Genomic DNA, 20,920 nt, shown 5'->3' with positions numbered 1-20,920 from the left:
AAATTGTAATGCTTGTGGAGTTCTTACTATTACCTGAAAAACAAATATACATTTTACTTGCAGATTCTTAATATTTATCTAAGAATATAAATATCAGTGTGACCTTACAAATTATTGTCTTGAAGATAGAAAATGTGTTCCTTTAATTTAAAACCTTATAAAATAGAAAAATAAGACAGATCATAATTATGTTCAGTGCCCTGGTACAGGAAGAAAATCCAAAGAAAACTACATTTTATGATATAGTAGGTGCTACAACAAAATAGAAGTAGTATAAAAGTACTTATTGGAAATCCGAAATAGTATGTAATAGGACCAAAAATAATTATGTACTTGGGTATTAAAAACAAACAAAAAAGACCTCAACAAACCTTGAAACACTGACTCAAAGTGCCTAAATGGCTGTTGTGGAGAAGGGGCACTTTTCAAAAACTTGCCAGTTATTCTAGTGGAGATACAGGGGCTCTGCTGGGTCAGGCAGGTGTGCCTTGCTAAGCAGGACTAATTTGGAAACTTGCAAATAATTTTGATTGTTTTGCATGATATTCAAATAACAGTAGGCCAGAAGTTTAGCTCAGTGGCACTGCGCCTGACTCACAAGTGCAAGGTCCTGAGCTCAATCCCCGGTACAAAAAAAAAAAAAAAAAAAAAAATCAAATAACAGTAAACATTTGTAAAGATTAAGGAAAATCATAATACTGAAAATGAGGGGGATTCCATGAAAAGGACAGAATGAATATTTTGTATTGGTTTTTACTAACACAGACTATGGGAAAATCGTCATCTCCAAGCTTTTAATGAAGAGTAAACCCAGAAGTAAAGACACGGTATACTTTAAATACCATTGAAAATCATATATATGTAATTCATCAAATTGGCCAGAATTCATTTTTGGTAAACCAAATGTAGATAAATCGCTGAGAGTAAATGATTATTGCTTGGGGTAAATGTGATATGCATGTGTCAGAACGTTTACTAGTCCCAGGTTTGTATCGAAGTACAGAAAACAGCAGGACCAACAGGCACCTCCCATCAGGGAGGAAAGGATTGCAGAGATGTTGGTTGCCCAGAAATGGGTAATGACTTTTTCTTAGGGTGATATTTTTATAAGTGCGCGGGAAAAGGAGGGCAAAGAAAACTCAGGTTTGCAGTAAACGTGAACTTCTTTTGGGTAATAAAATATTAAGCTGTTGGAAATAAATTGCAAGATCTCTTGAGGTTCTTCAATGGAGAACTTGAGCTCTACTGTGGACCAGATATAAACCCCATTGCTTACGTGTGGATGGATATGAATTATGACCCAAGGGACAAACTAGTAGCCCTTACTGCATGTCACCAGAAAGGAGGTGATGACAATAGCAGAGACTGTATCTCTTCAGTTTTATGAAACCATTCTCCGGCTACTCCAGGAATAAGTTAAATTATTCCTAAAAGTAATACTTACTAATTAATTTTTATAGTGTAAGAAAGAGCTGGAGAATGTCCATAGTAAGATAAACAGAATGGTCCAGGGGATGAAAGCTAATATGAGTGTGGGCTGATGCAGAATATAATGATTAGAACTCTTAGACTGAAGTTTAGTTAGAGGATTTTTAAAAGGGTATAAATGTGCTAGATGGAAAGGTGCTAGATGTTTACTTCTGAGGGATGTGTGTGTGTTTTAAGTAGAAGTAAAAAAACTCTACATAGCAATATTTAAAATTAATTTTATTGGTACATTTAAGAGATAAAATATAATGACATTCATCATTGGAAATTTGCACCTTTACATAATCCATCTTGATTCTTATTTTTTCCCCATTCCCGTGCCCTTCCTTCAACCCCTCTATCCCTCCCTCCCTACAAAGACTTTGTTTACATTTTTTCTTTTTCTCATATTAATTCCATTCTCTTCTTTCTTTTCCCAGCCTCTTCCCACTTTACCCTCCCCTTTGTGACTTTTCTTCCTATTTCACATTACCCATTATATGTTTTAGTCCTTATTTACATTTTCAGTTTCTCACACTGGAGAAACTATTCGGTATTTACACACGTGTGTCCCATTTATTTCACTTAAGAGTATCCCCTCAGTGTGCATCCACTTAGCTATAAATGTCTCTAGTTTCTCATTCTTTATGGCTGAATAGTACTCGATTTTATAAAAAAATCCACAATTTCTTTATCCAGACTCCAGTTGGTGGGCAATTGGGTTGCTTCCAAGTTTTAGCTATCACGAATTGTGTTGCTGTGAACATGGGTGCACATATATCACTGTGGTATGATTCTTCTGATTCTTTGGAGAAGATACCCAGCAAGGGAATAGCTGGGTCAAATGGGACTTCCAGTCCTAGTTCTTTGAAGTATCTCCATATTGATTTCCACAGTGGTTGCACCAGTCTACACTCCCACCAGCAGTGGAGCAGGGTTCCTCTTTCCCCACAGCGCTGCCAGCATTGGTTATTGGTTGATTTCATGATAGCAGCCATTCTTTCTGGGGTGAAGTGGAATCTCAGGGTTGTTTTCATTTTCATCTCTCGAATGACCAGTGATGTTGAACATTTTTTCATGTATTTATTTGCTATTTCTACTTCTTTATCTGAGAAATGTCTGTTCATTTCAGATGCCCATTTTTGGATTGGGTCTTTAAATTGGGGAGGTCTGATCTTTTTAAGTTCTTTATAGATTCGAGATAGTAGACCTTTGTCTGAGGAAGAGCAGGTGAAGATTTTTTCCCACATTGTGGGTTGTCTCTTCACACTGCTGGTGGTTTCTTTTGCTGTGCAGAAGCCTTTTAATAAGAAGAGATCCCACTTGTTGATTGTGCTAGTTCACGGGCAACTGAGGTTTTGTTCATAAAATCTTTTCCTACACCAGTGTCTTCAAGGGTTCTACCTAACCTCTGTTCCAACTGGTTCAGAGTTTCTATTTTAATATTTAGATCTTTAATCCATTTTGATTTTAGTTTAGTGCATGGTGAGAGATATAGGTCTAGTTTTAATCTTTGGCAAGTTGAAGCCCAATTTTTCCAGCACCATTTATTAAAGAGGCTATCTTTCCTCCAGTGAGGGTTTTTGACCCCTTTATCGAAGATGAAATGGCTGAGTGTGTCTGGCATTGTTTCAGCATCTTCTAATCTGTTCCACTGGTCCTCAGGTCTGTTTCTTTGTCAGTACCATGCTGTTTTTATCACAGTAGCTTTATAGTAGAGTTGCAGGTTGGGAATTGTGATACCTTCTGCCATGTCTCTGTTACCTAGAATTGCTTTTGCTATTCTGGGTCTCTTCTTGTTCCAAATGAATTTTTGGATTGTTTTCTCGAGGTCTATGAAGTATGCTGCTGGAATCTCATTTGGAATTGGATTGAATCTATATAGCAGTTCTGGAAGTATGGCCATTTTCACTATATTAATCCTTCCTACCCAGGAGCAGGGGATGTCTGTCCATTTTCTGATATCATCTTCAATCTCTCTTTTCAGAGTGCCATAGTTTTCAGAGAAGAGGTCTTTGGTTTCTTTTGTTAGGTTGATTCCTAGGTATTTCAGTTTTTTGGATGCTATTGTGAAAGAAACGGTTTGCCCTATTTCTCTCTCAGTGAGTCTGTTGCTTGTGTAGAGGAAAGCTATTGATTTTTGTGTGTTGACCTTGTATCCAGGTACTTGACTGAATTTGTTTATTAAGTCTAGAAGATTTTTGGTGGAGTTCTTGGGGTCTTCTATATAGAGTATCATGTCATCTGCAAATAATGACAATTTGACTTCTTCATTACCTATCTTTATTCCTTTTATTTCTTTCTCTTGTCTAATTGCCGTGGCTAATGTTTCCAGAACTATATTGAAAAAGAATGGTGATAGTGGACATCCTTGTCTTGTTCCTGATTTTAGTGTGGAGGATTTCAGGTTTGGACCATTTAGTATGATATTGGCTGTTGGTTTTTCATAGATGGCTTCTATCAGTTTGAGGTAGAGACCATCTATTCCAATGTTTTGTAGGGTTTTTATCATAAATGCATGTTGGATTTTGTCAAATGCTTTTTCTGCGCCTATGGAGATAATCATATGGTTTTTGTCCTTGGCTCTATTGATATAGTGTATTACATTGATTGATTTTCATATATTGAAGCATCCCTGCATCCCTGGGATGAATCCCACTTGATCAGGGTGTATGATCTTCTTGATGATCTTCTGCATTCTGTTTGCCAGTATCTTATTAAGGATTTTTGCATCTGTGTTCATTAGTGAGACTGGCCTATAGTTCTCTTTTTCAGTTGGGTCTTTCTCTGCTTTGGGGATCAAGGTGATGCTTGCTTCCAGGAATGAATTTGGGAGTATTGCTTCCCTTTCAATTTCATTGAAGAGTTTAAAGAGTAGTGGCAGCAGTTCCTCTTTAAATATCTTGTAGAATTCAACAGTGAAGCCATCAGGGCCTGGGCTTTTCTTAGTTGATAAGTTTTTAATTACATTTTCAATTTCATTGGTTGATATTGGGTTGTTCAGAATTTTTAGGTCTTCTTCGTTCAACTTTGGTAATTCATATGTATCTACGAATCTGTCAATTTCTTCTGTGTTGTCCATCTTATTGGAGTATAGGTTCTGGAAGTAGGCATTGATGATCCTCTGGATTTCTGCTGGGTCTGTTGTAATTTCACCCTTTTCATTCCTAATTGCATGGATTTGGGCCTTTTCTTTCCTTTTTCTGACAAGGTTGGCTAAGGGTTTGTCAATTTTGTTGATTCTTTCGAAGAACCAACTGTTGGCTTCATTGATTTTTTTGTATCATTCTCTTAGTCTCCATTGCATTGATTTCTCCTCTGGTCTTTATAATTTCTTCCCTTGTATGAGCTTTGGGGTTGTCCTGCTCTTCTTTTACTAGAAGCTTGAGGTTCAGCATCAGGTTGTTTAATTGGGCTCGTTCTGTTTTCCTAATGTGCATATTCACTGCTATGAATTTCCCTCGTAAGACTGCTTTCATTGTGTCCCATAGATTCTGATATGCTGTGTTGTCATTGTCATTTAATTGAAGGAACTGTCTGATTTCTTCTTTAATTTCCTCTGTGACCCATTGGTTATTCAGAAGTGTGTTGTTCAATTTCCACATTTTTATGAAAAATTTTGAGTTTCTTTTGCTATGGATCTCCAATTTCATCGCATTATGGTCTGATAATATGCAGGGGATAACTTCAATTCCTTTGCACTTACTTAAACATGTTCTATTTGTGAGTATGTGGTCTATTTTTGAAAATAACCCATGTGCAGCTGAGAAGAATGTGTATTCTGATTTTGTGGGGTGGAAGACTCTGTAAACATCTGTTAAGTTCATTTCTTCAAGAGTTCGATTGAGTTCTAGTATTTCTTTACTTATTTTTTGTCTAGTTGATCTATCTATTTGTGGCAGTGGGGTGTTGAGGTCCCCCACTACAATTGTATTAGTACATATATGACTTTTCATGTCCGGTAGTATTTGTTTTATATAGTTGGACACACTAGTGTTTGGTGCATAGATATTTATGATTGTCATCTCTTCCTCTTGGATTGTTCCCTTTACAAGGATGTAGTGTCCTTCTTCATCTCTCTTAATCAGTGTTGGTTTGAAATCTACTTGATCTGCCAAGAGGATAGCTACTCCTGCTTTTTTTCGGGTTCCTGTCACATGGAGTATTGTTTTCCACCCTTTAACTTTCAGTCTATGAGTTTTCTTTTGAATGAAGTGTGTTTCTTGTATGCAGCATATTGTTGGATTTTGCTTCTTGACCCATTCTGCCAGTCTATTTCTTTTGATTGGTGAATTGAGACCATTAACATAGATGGTTATAACTGAAACGTATTGACTTGTCATTGCCATGACTTTTTCTTTTTGTTGAGTTCTCCCCCTTTACATTTAATTTCTTGTCATGCCAGATGGGTTCATTCTGCTTTGCTTCCTGGGGTTGTGATCCTCAATGTCTGTTCCTAGGTTATTGTGTAAAGTTCTTTGGAGTGCTGATTTGGTATTCACGAAGTTCCTAAGGTGCTCTTTGTCATGAAAGTATCTTATTTCTCCATCAATTTTGAAAGATAGTTTTGCAGGGTACATCAGTCTGGGTTGGAGGCTGTTTTCCTTTAGGGCTTGCAATACATCACTCCAAGCTCTTCTTGCCTTGAGGTTTTACCTTGAGAAGTCTGCTGTGATTCTGATGGGCTTTCCTTTGTATGTGATTTGTCTCTTTTCTCTAACTGCTTGTAGAATTTTTTTCTTCTCGTGGGTTTCTGGAATCTTAACAATTACATGCTTATGTGTAGATATTTTTTTAATCAAGGCTAGTTGGAGTCTTATATGCCTCACTTATCTGTATGTCAAGTTCTTTCCCCCTGCTTGGGAAGTTTTCTGCCATCACTTCTGTGAACAGTATTTTTTTATGTCGTCTGCACTCTCTCCTGTTTCTTCATGGACTCCAATCCGTCTTATGTTATTCTTCTTTGCATCATATAGCAGCTGCTGAATTGATTTCTCGTAGTCCCTTACAATTTTAAAGCAATTTTTCTTTTCCTGGTCATTAATTACAATCTTATCTTCTATATCTGAAATTCTGTCCTCACATTGGCTCATTCTGCTGTGTTGACTTTCAATGGAATTTTTAATCTGGAAATTTGTTTGGATCTCTTTCATCAATTCCATTTGTTTCCTGTGTTGGGATTCCATCATATTCCTCAGCTCCTCTTTAGATTTATTAATCCTGTCTTGCACTATGGGCACAATCTCTGCTGTTATCTGAGAAATTATTTCTGATTTCGTTTTTTGCAGATCCTCTTTTGTGGCCAGTTCAGGGAATCTAGGTGGTTGAGTATCAGAGTTTTCCCTTTCATTTCCATTCGGGGTTGCTGTAGGTCATCTGGAAGCCTGGTTTTGAGGCTTGTTTTTGTGTCTTCTCATTTTGACGTTGGGGTCGAGGGGAAGGTGCTGCTGGTGTCTGCGCAGCTCACCTCCTCTGCCCTGGGAGCGATGGCACAGTGGCCCAAAAGCCTCCTCTTCTGTGCCTTACATAGCAATTTTAACTTGATGCACCTTGGCATCCAAAAAAGTGGATGAGGTAAAGCATTTGAGTGGATTCTGCCCCATGTTGGGCTAAGGCAGGCCTAGGACAGTCTGGGTAACACCCAGGCTTCTGATTTAGGGCCACTCTGGGTGACCTTGGTCTTTGTGCCCCCTGGGTTCCTGGTGTCCCCTGTGTCCCCTTCTCACTTCAGTGCAGTGCACAGTGTGAGCTGGAGAAACCAGGTTTTCTTAGAAATCCATCATTTTCATATCATCTTTGAAAAGTATTGTGTGATGAAGAATCCTCAGTGGTTGATGTTTTAGTTTGGATTTATTTTACTGCGAGTCCCTAAGGCTCTGTTTTGTGGAAAATCACTTACTTGGGTGGCAGAGCTAGAAGTCAGAGCTTGCTCTGAACAGACTTGCTGGTTGCTTCCCTTTCCCCTTGAGGACCATGGTTTATGTTCCTTGTAAAAACAATATACTGTGAATATCACCGCAGTGTTCCATGATACTTACTTGGAATATCACCTGGCAAGTTTCTCAATTTAAAAAATAATTTTCATAAACTTTGCAGTATTTCTTAATAATGTGCACTACTAGCAAATGAAACTATATTTTTTCTAGTTTAAAAATTATAAACTCAATTGGATTTATTCCAGTTAGAATCATTGCCTAATATTTAAAATGCACAATGGTGGCAATTTTTGATAATTTATTATTTATGCTAATTTATTATTTATTGCAGCTCAATGTTATTTATAATGTGAAAGATTCAGGGTCTTTTAGAGGACAAAGATCAACCCAAAATCAAGAAGCCTTTGATTTAGATGTTAATGTAAAAGATGATAAAAATGATATCAATCGTGTGAATTTGAATGTGTGTACAAGGTAGGTTCCTCCTCTTCCTCCTTTTTAAAAAAATATTTAAAGATTTAATTATGTATCACCATTAAACTATAATTAATAGAGAGTTATGTTTAATAAAGAATTTAGTTTTGGATTATACTTCAGACTATGGATTAGAAATACTACTAATTATATGTAAGTGTTTCTTAAACATGCTCCAAAATTATTTACAGGTTTCCCTCATATATATAATAAATTTAAATAGAAACATTTATAAATTAATAAAACTTGTCTAATTTAGGAGAACTTTAACCAATCATCTTTAATATTCCAAAATGGATTTTTTGTGAGTTACTTTTCTATTGATACAGTTTCATTCCAGTTTCAGATTTAAGCTTAATGTTTATGCTTTTTTTTTTTTTTGGTACCGGGGATTGAACTTGGAATCTTGTGCTGCAAAGCAGGCAGTGGAACCACTGAGCTAAATCCCCAGCCTAACTTAATGTTTATGCTTTTGACCTAAATCCTTATCTTACTGCAAGTTCAATGCATAGAATAATTTTTTGAGATACACAGGGAGTTTTCAAGTTTAGAAGATTCCCATCTTAGATACTTAAACTCTGAAAACTGAAACTTCTAAAAGTGCTTATGAAGGCAATTCTTAAATTGGTCTGTTTCCAAATCATCTGTGGCTCTTAAGGGAAAAAGCCTGTTTGTTGGAGCTGTGACTTCATAGGAGGGCTGTGAAGTTGCCTGAGCCAGATTTTCATGGTTTTTTAGTGCACACACAAGTTTGAGAACAAGGCTTTGAGAAAGTTCTAGAATCATTGGGATGCTTCATAATTTCTTCCTTGTTCATCTATTGTTTTACATCTGCATTGTTTGGTGTTGAGCTCAAGGTTACAGTAAGGTAACTGACACTGAGGAGCTGCTGTCTGCTCCTTCTAAATACCCCATTGCATTATGGTTGCATGTAGCTTCTTGTTGCTAGGAGTCACTGATGTGGTCCTGAACTTTGAGGGAATTTTTGATGTTCCTCCAGATGCCAAGCTCTTAGCCATGCCAGAACCTAGTCGCCTCCATTATTGCCACCATCCATGCTGCCTTTGGACCTTTTCATTCATGACTTTAGAACAAAGTGTCACACATGTTTGTCCCATTCCTCACCTCCTTGGGCATTTGGGTATCATGGAGATATCAGTATCTCTGTAGTGGCTTCCTTTTCTGCTGAGAAGGACGTAGGACTCCTTTTACCCTTTAGTAAGGTTGCAGAATAACAGTATCAAGTTATTTTTGTCAGCAGCAGCAGTAACCTACATTTATTATCAGTTTACATCCCAGGCACTGTACAGAGCACTTCACATGCATCTCATTTAGGCTTCACGGTAGACCTGTAGAGCAAGTGCTATTATTATCCCCGCCTTTCTCATTCATTCATCCACTCACACTGGAAATGTTGCTTAGTCCTCCCTGTGTGCCAGCATAGTTTTAGGCATGGACTATAATGGCAAGCCAAAAAAGACATGGGCCTGCCTTCATGGAATTCACTGTTTGGAGTGGGAGACAGAAATTAATTAAAAAAATTCCAAGCAAGTCTAAAATTCTTACTTTGAAAAGATCAGAAAAGAAGAGCATCATGGAGCCACGAGAAGGTGAATTTTACTTCTCAGGAGGTCTGGGGCCTGGTCATTGCTGCAGGGCTCCTCTAGCGATACAGGTTTCTGATTGTAACCAGCTTTGGAGTCAGAAACTAAAGAAATGTCTTCCTATAAAGTAGAGACTTTATAAAAGGGTTTTAAATGCTACTGCTAGTTTCCCGAGGAAAATCTGACATCAAATACAAATTAACATTGAGTGGTTTTTTTAGTGGCACTTTATAAAAAAGATTGCCTAATATCTCAGGGACTTTATTCCCACAGCAGGGTTCAAGACTGGACTCCAGACACTGTTTTCTGTGTGTCATGCAGTTTGATGAATTGTGCCATTAGCTAGGAGAATGACTAGTCTTGTGAGTGCTTCTGGTCAACCAAGGCCCTTTGCTGACATCCATATGACAATCTGCATCATTCTGTTTACTCTTTAAGTAGATGGGCTGTTCTCATCTGCAACTTTTGCTCACATATGAACACCTCTAGTTTCAGTCTTTTTAGCTTGCAGTAGTATCTCTGGCTGAGCAAATCGCCCAGCAGATGGTTTCTGTTGCTTTGAATTGCTGAGCCATTGAAGTCAGCTGTTGCACCATGCGGCTTTTCAGTCAGTCATGTTTGGCAGGCATTCGTTTACTACTCTAAAAAGCAAGATTTTCTAACATCTCCTCTAATTTTTGCCATCTAAAAGGGCAACAGGAAGTAACTTAACGATGGGACAAGCTTTTTATTTTGGAAGCACACTTCTTCCTGTAACCACACTAGGCTTTTGCCACTCACTCGTTTTAGAAAAACATTTATTTTCAAGGAGACAAAATGATGTTGGTGCCCACGTCTTTGATGCCCACATTGTGTGCAGCATGCTGAAAGAAGGATGCAGTGCAGTGCCACTTTCCAAGATTCCAATTCTCTCAAGAGGCCAAAGAAGACGCAAAGTGTGTTCCACACATGTGGGAGAACAAAGGGAACCCTTTTACTTGTAGTCTGTTTTCCCTAAAACTGGGTGGAAAAAAGGTTGCTAAAGACTTGGCAAGGCCTCCCTCTAAGTGGTCAATTGATGCGTCTTTTCCATTTTCTAGCTTTCAGGTGGGAAAATTTAGTGCTATCAGCTTTTGAGAAAATGAAAAAAGGTGATTTGCTTTGGAATCACCACTACAAAACTCTGCTCAATCAGTGGAAAGGGTGTGCATTGTACCTGTCACGACTTGTGAGCATAAGCCTGTTACATTGTGGACATTTTGCCAGGGATTTAGCTCAGTAGTGCTGCGCCTGCCTCGAAAGTGCAAGGTCTTGAGTTTGATCCCCAGTACTAGAAACAAACAAACAAACAAACAAGCAAAAAAAAAAAAGTTCATAGTGGGCATTTCATCCTGTCCGTCCAACAAGCCCATTGCTACATTGTCCATTCTCATTCGGTTGCCAGTAATAAGACTTATCATACATGTGGGAAGAGGAGAGCCTGTTGTCAAATTTTCTATAGTGAATTTTATTTGAACTCAAGCAATATTTGGGATAATATTTAGCAGTTTTAGTTTTTGTATGAAGATCATTTACTAACCACTTTAGGTTTTTCCTAAAGGGTATTTCTCTTCCCCTTCTCTTTGGTTTAGGTTTTTGGGCCCAGATAGAAGCGGCATGGCCCTCATGGAAGTTAACCTTCTCAGTGGCTTTGCAGTGCCGTCAGAGGCAATCCCTCTGAGTGAGATGGTGAAGAAAGTGGAACATGATCATGGGAAACTCAACCTCTATTTAGATTCTGTAAGTAGTAAAAGGAAGTCCCACAATGCCACTACTAATTGTGTTCAGAAGTCTATCGTACATGAAATATATTTTCTTTCAGTCATTGTTATATCAGGTTTTTGTGTCCCTCATGGCAACTGTGTTTGTCTCCACTAAAATGACATCACTATAAAACTGGTTTAGAGAGAGTTACTATTAATAATGAGCCAGAGGAAAGTCTTGATAACTAAATCCTAATTTCATGCTAGATATAAAATATAGAGTGACTGTCATCTTATAATTTCAGAACTTCAGTACAGATCAACTCGAAAACCCCTCTCTCAGGAAATCGCTAAACGTATTTGCTTAAATGCTCAAGATGAAAGCTTTAATGACTTGCTTTAAAATGCTTTCATGAAGTTTTTAACATATCTTCAAGGTGTTAATGTTCCTGCCATGAAAAGCTATTTAAAATCATACAAGAATATTTTTAGACGCTTGGTCTCAACAAACAATTATTATGTAACCTTCATGTACCTGCCACATTTCTGAAGCACAGCGGACCCTCGAGTTATCACTGGCCTGACATACAAACTACTTGGGTTACGACCAAAATTTTAGTTTTAACTTAGGAACAAAAGACTGGCCTGACATGTGAACTACTTGGGTTATGACCAGAATTTTAATTTTAACTTATAAACAAAAGACTGGCCTGACATATGAACTACTTGGGTTATGACCAGAATTTTAGATCTTTTTTTTTTTTGTACTGGGGATCAAACTCAGGACCTTGTACTTGTGAGGCAGGTGGTGGCACCACTGAGCTAAATCCCTGGCTGGATTTTAGTTTTAACTTTTGAACAAAATCTTCTGTTACCACCCGAATGCCAGCCGCTTGTGCTTCCAGATAGTCTCAGGTACAGATTTAACCCTCGAAGAGTTCTAAAAGGAACATTACAACTTTCTTTCCCGTGTGGGGTTGAGGAATCCTGGGCAAATGTCTAAGGACTCTGAGATCTGCCTGTATACAGGAGAGAGACACTGAAGGCTATGTAGACCTGAGCCTTCACTTGACCAACTTGAATTACAGCTGCCCTTGGGAATGAATTGAGTTTGTAAGTCAAGGGTCCACTGTATTGCTAGTGATATAAGAATTATTGCATAAAATATGTTAGAAAAGGTCAGTGAAGAATTGCATTGCAGACGCTGCTTGTTATATCCTAAACCTGCTTGCATGTAAGTTTATTGTTTTCTTCTAGCAACTGTATAAAAACTTTTAGGCTGAGTTTAAGTTGAATTTCAAGTGTTTTTAGGATTTTGTGGTACTGAGGAGGACACATATGTTTCTTATTCCAGGTTTGCTAATGTTCAGTCAGAAATATACTGCCAAATTTTTACCTTTAAAAAGCTAGGCCCTGAGTTTTCTTACTTGTTTTAGCACTTCAAAAAGCATTCTGGTTAAAGCCCTGTTAAAACTAATTCAGTCTTTCAATTCTTCTGCTGTTCAAGAATTTTCTTAAATTAAACACTACTTGAAAGCCATGGGCTTGATTTGGAACTTGAAAAACAAATTTAAGGTTTTTATTTAGTAATATAATTGTCTTATATCTGATTGCTCTTGTTAATGATTATTTTAAGTGTCCGATGACTACTGATTGGTTAGTTTGACTTTTCATATGCTACTGTTGGCAAGTAATGAATGTTGGAGGGAATTTACAAACTTTTGATTCCTTAACTGGTCCTGTTTTCAAACTGACAAAAGCTGTCCCAGGGAGGCAGGGAGGCTGGCCTTCAGTGCCCTGTATCAGTTAGGGTGCACCTCCAATTCAGGGCTCCCTCCTTTTTGGGGTACGATGGATCCCATGAGCAGAGGGCAAGTCCGTGGAGAGGAGGATCTGTGAGCCATGGCCACTCGCTGAAACTGGGCCCGTGCCTGAGACGGGATCTGGGCAGGCACCGGTGTCTCAGGAGCGGTTTGCTTAACAACTCCGACTTTCACATCCTTTTTAGCAAAATGGAACTAAGAGCAATCCCTGTCTCGTAAGGGTTGTTTTTGCAGGTAAAACTAAGATCATTCGTAGGAAATACTTACTGCAGTACCTAGCACATAGAAGTTCTCCCTAAATGTTCGTTTCTGTTTCCTAAAATAGTAAGAAATGGAAATGTGTCTTCTTTTATTAAGAACATATGGTATGCCAACCCCTTAAGAATCTTTTGTATTTTTTTCAAGGTAAATGGAACACAGTTTTGTGTTGATATTCCTGCTGTGCGAAACTTTAAAGTTTCAAATACCCAAGATGCTTCGGTATCCATAGTGGATTACTATGAACCAAGTAAGTGGGGTCTGGAGTTCCTGATACTTCAGAAGTTCAGCCAGGTGTCCATCTGTTCATCAATCAATCCATCCATTGGATTATTATTATTATTATTATTATTATTTGGTACTGGGGCTCGAACTTGGGACCTTGCACTTTTGAGGCAGCCGGCGGAACCACTGAGCTAAATCCCCGGCCCCATTGGATTATTATTATTACTTTTAAAATTGAATTTCATTTGTGATTTGGATTAGTTTTGTGGGGCAGCTGTTGGGGAAAGTGTAGGAGGTGGAGATGCAGGAGGTTAGCTTTCCGTTTAAATGAGGACTGTGGATCATTTACAAGGGCCATGTGATAACAGCATATGAGTGTTAAAAAGTGATAGTTTGCTCACAGTGTTTTAGGTTTTTACTTACAATTTTTACAAGAAAAGTTGGCATAGAGAAACCAGTTTTGTTTCTGCCTGGCTCCTGCTGCCAAGTGGGAGCTCCACAGGAGGAAACTGAGCAGCATCTGCAGTGTAGATGGGTAGTAGCGGGGCGGGGGTGGGCGGAGGGGGGGATTGGCTGTTTCTTCATTGCAGGAGTCTGGTGTTTTGCTAAAACATACACATTATAACAGATTTTATTTTAGTGTATCAGGAAAAATATAGTCTTCTTGGGAGATAACTTAAGCTTTATGATTTGACTGGTAACTTTCCATTTTATAAAATGCTAAGAATATTAGGGTGTCAAAATAGCTGATCTGGAGATTCACACTGAGTCAGAGAGGGACTTTTAGTGTGTGAGCTGTGCGCTGAAGTACCTCACTGTACTAAGTCTAACCCTGAATGTGCACTTAGATGACTCAGAATTGTCAGAATGCATTCATAGGTTAGACGGTTGCAGGTAATTATTACGCTCAAAACAAGACGAGCTTGTGCACTGTGCTGGTAATGCTTGGTAAGTATTCAAGACTAAAGCAGGGCACCATTTCTCTTTCTTCGTGTCTTTGCCCCCCCTGCAGTGGAGGATGAGGATGCAATCAGGTTCTTGGGGGCTGTTTTGGGGAGATAGACATAGCACTTTTTTTCCTGCTGGATAATTGGTTACACTGTGCAGACTCTGTGACAGTGCTTTGTTATCCAACTTTGTTATTTAATCTAGTTGCAAAATCCTTCAAATGGTGATTTTTAGATGCACAAAATTCCCCAAATGGTGTTTTTTAGATGCATGCACAACATTAAAAATATTTTACTGTATTTAGGTAATTTATTTTTGCATAGAGAACATTTTAAACATTTAAGAAACGAAAAAGATTCAGTCTTTATAATACTTTTGTGGAAAACAACTTATTTATGAAGGGGCCATTTTAATATAGAATTATGGGAATAATCAAAACCATCCAACCCATTTAAAAAATTCTAAAAACATGTGTGATGTACAAAACAATCTGAAAAATCATTAAGAAATTTGAAAGTAGAATGTGCGTTTTAAAAATTGCAAGTTGAAAACCATTTTTATTTTGTAGTTTCTTGTGGTGCTATAGACACTTAATATAGTTTTTAAATATTAGCTTGTGCTATAATGCACTTAGATTGAATAGTTTTTAGACAGTATGTGCTCAGTGTTTTAAAAGATCGACACAAGACAATGCAGATTTTCTTTCATGATTATATATTTTTTAGTAAAGCCCAGGGCTAATAGCTCTTTTCTGTAATTCTAATGATTAGAATTTTATTTGAATGCATAGAAAATGTCATCCTAAAATAAACTTTTGGATGTTAAACAATCTTCAGTTTAGCATTTTTCCTCTTCCAGCAAGAGATTAAAGTGCTTGCACCTGCAGGCCATGTGGTCTCTTTAATGCTGGCCAACTGCTTGTGGGAAATGGGTTGGACGGAACACATTGTTTCTCTCTTGGATTTGATTTGCACTTTGGGCTACTCCTGAACATCTCAACGGTTTCCTGTAAAGAAAAAGTAAAATAATGTGAAGAATGAAAAACTCACAAACGTATATTGAAATGCTCTTATGTTTTGGCAAAGTCGATGTCTCGAAACACAGGTGGTGTGTAAACTGATGTCTGCCTCTTTGAACAGGGAGGCAGGTGGTGAGAAGTTACAACTCCCAGGTGAAGCTGTCCTCTTGCGACCTTTGTGGAGACGTCCAGGGCCACTGCCTTTGTGAGGACAGAGCTGCAGGCTCCCTTCACCGTTCTTCAGTCCTGTTCATTTTCTCTCTTGTGCTTCTGTGCTTGTTGCAACATTGGCTGCGATAATTTTTTAAGGACTCTATGTAAAACTAGCATTTCCAGAAATCACACGTGATCACTTTGTTTTCATAATTAAATATCACCTCTGGCTATTTTGAAAAACAATGTTTTCATTCCCTACAGCCCCGGGATGGTCTACAACAGGTCCTACCTGGGATGTAGAGTTATGTCGATTTCTTCACCTGGCCTTTGTGTGGAAGATCAGAATGACTGCAGTGGTGTATTTTCTTTCCTCTATTTGAAATCATTTAAGATCTTTTTGGGAAGTGTTTGTTTTTCTCCAGCCTAAAAACTTTGTTTTATTCTTTTTACTTTGTAGAAGACATAACCCTAGGTTGTTAAGCATTAGTATGTGTTTGGTTTACTGTTAAAGATGAATTTCTCCGGGAGCCAGCAAGAGGAGCTTGTCCTGTTCCCTTCCCAACTCTGGTGTAACCCACTGCCCACCCCACACCCTGTGGTCTCAGTGTACCTTTCTGAATTGGACATTGCTTCTCTCTTTTAGAATGTAGATGGTGAATTTTAAAACATTAGACCGTCTTTTCCCACTTCCAGTCAGATCGCCTACCCCCACCCTTACCCACTCTTTCTTTTTTTGCTGGAGAGAATGAGGGACGAACTGTTTTCTTCTGTGTGACACGCTCAGAGGGTGGGAGGGTACTGGGTGTGCTCAGCCCCGACCCCAGCCATATTTCTGGTATGTGAGTCAGAGAGCACTGCCACCTGTGCCTTTTGTGACTCAGACCAGAGGGCTTAGGCCAGGAGATGCTGTGAACCAGGAGTAGAAGAACATGCTGTACACATTGGTGCAGACTGACCTCCACCTGTTCTGGGAAGGAAGGTGGATTTGATGGGGCCAACTTGAAAATCTTGAGCTGAAGTACTGTAGTGCTGGCCCCAGGTTCTGTAGAACTTTATCTAGGCTCAGGGCTCTGAGCACTAGACTGCCACAGTATAGTGACATGTGTTGCAAACTGAATCCTTAAGAAGATTCCTGAATCCTGAGCATCTGGATTATTGGTCACCATGTACTCTGAAGGGTAAAATTCATGTACCTATGGTATGAGAATTTTTAAAAAATCCTGTTTTTTGCTCCTTCCCTTATTTTCCTGCTTTCTTTCTTTCTGTTTTTCTTCTCTCCTGTCCAAAAATTTTAGATATTAAAAAAATTAAGGACTCTAAAAACTAAATCCAGGGAGTGGTTTAATTTTGCTCCTTCACTGCATGGATTTTGTCTCAAGTGGGCATGGGAGAATAATTGCCATGAGCCTCAAAGACTTTGCTATATATTTTCAGCTACTTATAAATAAGTCTATCAAAAGTAAAGAACACAGCTACATTTTTAAAAATTAAGTTTTAAAAATAATGCTCAGTGAATTCTAAGAAATTATACTGGAATAGATGTTCATATATTGCTTATAGATATTTTGATACCAAGGTCGGAACAGTCAACATTCTGTATTTTAATACTTGCATCCTCTATTTAGAAAACAGATCCTCAGGGAGTGGTCTATGAAGAGAGTGGTTAAATATCAAATATATAATTTTCATGTATTTATTTTCAATTAGAGAAAAAATTTTTTTGATCTGTGTCTTAGTTACTTTCTCATTGCTGGGACAGAATATACAAGTTAAAGGAGGAGAGGTTTATTTTAGTTCACAGTTTGTAGAGGTTTCAGTTCATAGTCAGCTGGTTCCAAGGGAGGGTGGCATGGCAGAGGGACATCTCAGAGGAGAAACAGTCCATGGCATGGTAGGCAGGAAACACAGGGAAATCAAGGGAGGAGGAAGGATATACCCACAGTGACCCACCTTTTCCTACCAGGCTTTACCTCCCAATGTCATACCCAGCTACAAACCCATCAGTTGACTAACTCAGTGAAGAGTACATATACCCATGATCCAATTACCTCCCCAAAGCCCCACCTATGAGCACATGAGTCTTTGAGGGGCATCTTAGATACGAACCATAAGAAGCTGTTTGACCTCTGAAACAGTTCATTCTAAAAGCAGTACTTCTCATGTTTTCCCTCCCTGTGCTGTGGTCTCAGGCCTTATTCTCTGGGACTTCTGTAAAGATGGAATCACTTTCTGATGAAATCATGAGTGTGTTGGCAAAGATCCCCCCTGCCCTGCCCTACTCAGGGAACCTTGTACTGACTGTCACTACCTTAGGTTCTGTAGTAAATAATTTATAATGAATTTAGTGCTAATTGTTCATTGTGAAACAGTAGGGTGGAAAGGCTGCTGGAAGACAGGTTGTCTGTGTTTTAGACATACTTCCTCATTTAAAAACGAATTCAGATACTTTTCTTGTCAAATATTCAGATTTTTTATGTTAAAAGTTCCCTTGTAACTCATCTCTTTTCATGAGACAGCTATTCAGAGTGAGGAGGAGGCAGCAGAGGTGAGGAGAGTATTAGCCAGCCCACCTCATTGTGCATGGGGCTGTGGCGGTCTCAGTCTCTCCCTGCCTCCCCTCTGTTTCTCAGAGAACTCATTCCACTCCAAGAAGTGGTTGAAAGACGACAGGCATGAGGAGAAACGGTTCATATAGGAGCAATAATTAATAGTGCAGGTTATTTTCTTCACATGCTATGAAAAATAATATAAAAATCATTTGGGCCGGGCATTTATCCCAGTGGCACTGTGCCTGGCTTGCAAGCACAAGGTCCTGAGTTCAATAACAAGTACCAAAAAAAAATCATTTTACCTTTGTTTGCGTATACTGAAACTCATCCATTGAGAATGTCAGTTTTGCTTACTGAAATGAACTCATATAAGCTTTCTCATTGTCCCAAGTCACCAACATGTCTCATTTCCATTTCTGACTGGTCAATGGTTCTACAGACCAAACATCGGGAATAACTAGGAGCCAGAAAGTTCTAGGACAGAATGATACATTTATGTTTAGATTCAGCATCTTACTGCCTTTAATTATAGTGCTAAAAAAAAAATGAGAGCCCCTGAAAATGTTCCCAGTCAGTGAAATGCCTCCTTTTATTCTGTTCTATTTACTTTGCTTTTCAAAATGTCCTAAAAGTACTATCTTTGGTTTAGTATTTTAGTTATAATATGGCAACACTGCTCATACAGGATGCAGATATTACCTGGAAGTATAGCTATTACCTAGAAGTTTGTACTTATGTATATGGCACTATATCCTACATGTGGGAATTTTCAGAACTGTAGGTATAACTCTCTGCTCCTATTTTTTTGAACCTGGGTATAGTAATTTTTTGAAAGTCAAAGTTAGCCTTCATTTTTGCTTAGGTGAAATAGTTCTTAATAATCTGTCAATATAATCCAAATTATCTTTATTTTGACATTCAGTTATTTCATTTGACATTTCTGGCTGTCCTCTGACATTTAAAAAAATTGGGACTGATTTGTTTTTGTCATTTTAAACAAAAGAGCCATTTTATTAACCCTCTGGCATATAATCTGGAGTTCCCTTTTTCTAATTGCTTTGGAACTATCGACTATTTACTTCTATAAAAATATGTTGTAAATACCTCATAGACAAGATTCTCCAGCCAAAGGGTAGTAATTATTTTGAGCCTGCCAAGTGGCTGTCATGGGTCAAGGCACCATAATGTATTCCTGGAGCATCACTTCTTACACATTGTAAATGTGGTAAGACACAGTAAGTGGATTCCCCCTGGATGAGCATCAGAACCTTTTATATTCTCAGTAGAGGCTTTTGTTAGACAACAAGAAAAGTACATTCCTCATTTTCCTTTGTTTTCAAATTCTGGGAAGGCATAGCATTTTTTAAGAACTTAAAATTTTCCTGTCATCTATTCAAATGATATTTATGTTAATAGTAAATATCTTAAGTTAGATTGGGAATAGTTTGAGGAGCAGTTATTTTTATTACTTTGAATAGAGGACCATTATTCTACTTAAAAAAAAAAAACCTAAGGAGTAAATGTGACTTTTAAAATTAAGTATCTGTCCTCCTGCCTTGCAATTGCAAGGTCTTGACTTTGATCCCTGGTACCAGGAAAAAAAAATTATCTTTCAGTGAGAATAGACATATTTTGAAACTATTTCTAGGCATGTTCTAGTTTCATATGCCTCATCAAAAGATAGTGCCACATTGCATCCTTCCATAAAATACATTGTTATTTTCATTTCAATTATAATGCAGGAAAACATTTACTAGATGATTTCTGAGCTTCTCATGTCAAAGAACACTTTACACATGGGTATATCTGAGACTCTATAGGAATAATATCGATGTATGTGTCACTACATATTTAAGAATCTATCTCATGTTGTCACGAGGCCAGAATTTACCACTCTTCTGCCCAGTGTGTTGAGTTCGTGGTAGAGGGCAGTTCCATGTTCAACTTACAGATTTTGAAGATTTACCTATTAAGCTGGATGTGGTGGTGCATGCCATAATCCCAACACTCTGGAAAGCTGAGGCAGGAGGATGACAAGTGAGAACCTAGCTTGGGCAACATAGCGATTTAGTGAGACCCTGTCTCAAAATCAAAAATTAAAAAAGGACTGGGGATGTAGTTCAGTGTGAAGGTCCTGGATTTAAACCCCAGTAATGGAAAAAATAAAGATTTATCTTTAGTAGCTTTAGTAGAATGTAGCTTGATGATTTGGTCCTTCAAGCCTTTATGTGTTGAACTTTTAGTAGGGGGCAGTTGATATGGTGAAGTATCTTTTTTGTACACCGGAATCTTTATAAAATTTCCTTTATAAGTCTCCTGTTTTGAGAAACTTGCATATGAGAAGTTTACCATTGAAACAAAACATTATTTTTTCAAGAACTAAACCTTTATATATTGATCAAGGTGATTTTGAAAGCTATTTTAAATGATGGAACATTGTTAATTATTGTTAATTGTACTGTTATGTAGTCAATAGGAAATCATGATTTATCAATAAAAATTAAAGTTCTCATCTATTATCAGTGTTCTTTTTATTGTAGCTTAAAGCCTTTTCATAGCACATTTCCTTTACGTAAGCCTATTAATTGTGAGAATAGGATGTCTAAGGGGAGGATAGAGCGGGCATTATTGCATAACAAGGCATTGACATTAATGAGGTTTATGATATTTGCTCACCAACTCCCTTCACCTTTTCCTCATCTTTGCTTTAGGTACTGGCATGGGGTGTGGGGAGCAGTGGG

The 20,920-nt window shown here is 38.0% G+C and overlaps 1 protein-coding gene across 1 annotated transcript in view; it reads left to right on the top strand.

Moving 5' to 3' along the window:
* Cd109 (CD109 molecule) overlaps nucleotides 1-20,695 on the top strand; it is a 150,033-nt gene extending 129,338 nt beyond the window's left edge. The window contains exons 30-33 of the mRNA XM_021243725.2: nucleotides 7,735-7,877; nucleotides 11,092-11,239; nucleotides 13,431-13,533; nucleotides 15,596-20,695. Coding sequence (XP_021099384.2) covers nucleotides 7,735-7,877; nucleotides 11,092-11,239; nucleotides 13,431-13,533; nucleotides 15,596-15,774 — 573 coding nt within the window. The 3' untranslated portion in view covers nucleotides 15,775-20,695. The remainder of the gene's footprint in view (nucleotides 1-7,734; nucleotides 7,878-11,091; nucleotides 11,240-13,430; nucleotides 13,534-15,595) is intronic.
* Nucleotides 20,696-20,920: the final 225 nt, after the last annotated feature.

This window comes from Heterocephalus glaber, unplaced genomic scaffold, assembly GCF_053883595.1.
Source record: "Heterocephalus glaber isolate CG9 unplaced genomic scaffold, H.glaber_assembly_v1.0 deba00000818, whole genome shotgun sequence".
In the NCBI taxonomy this organism is placed as follows: Eukaryota; Metazoa; Chordata; class Mammalia; order Rodentia; family Bathyergidae; genus Heterocephalus; species Heterocephalus glaber.
This window is presented reverse-complemented; position numbering and strand designations above follow the sequence as displayed.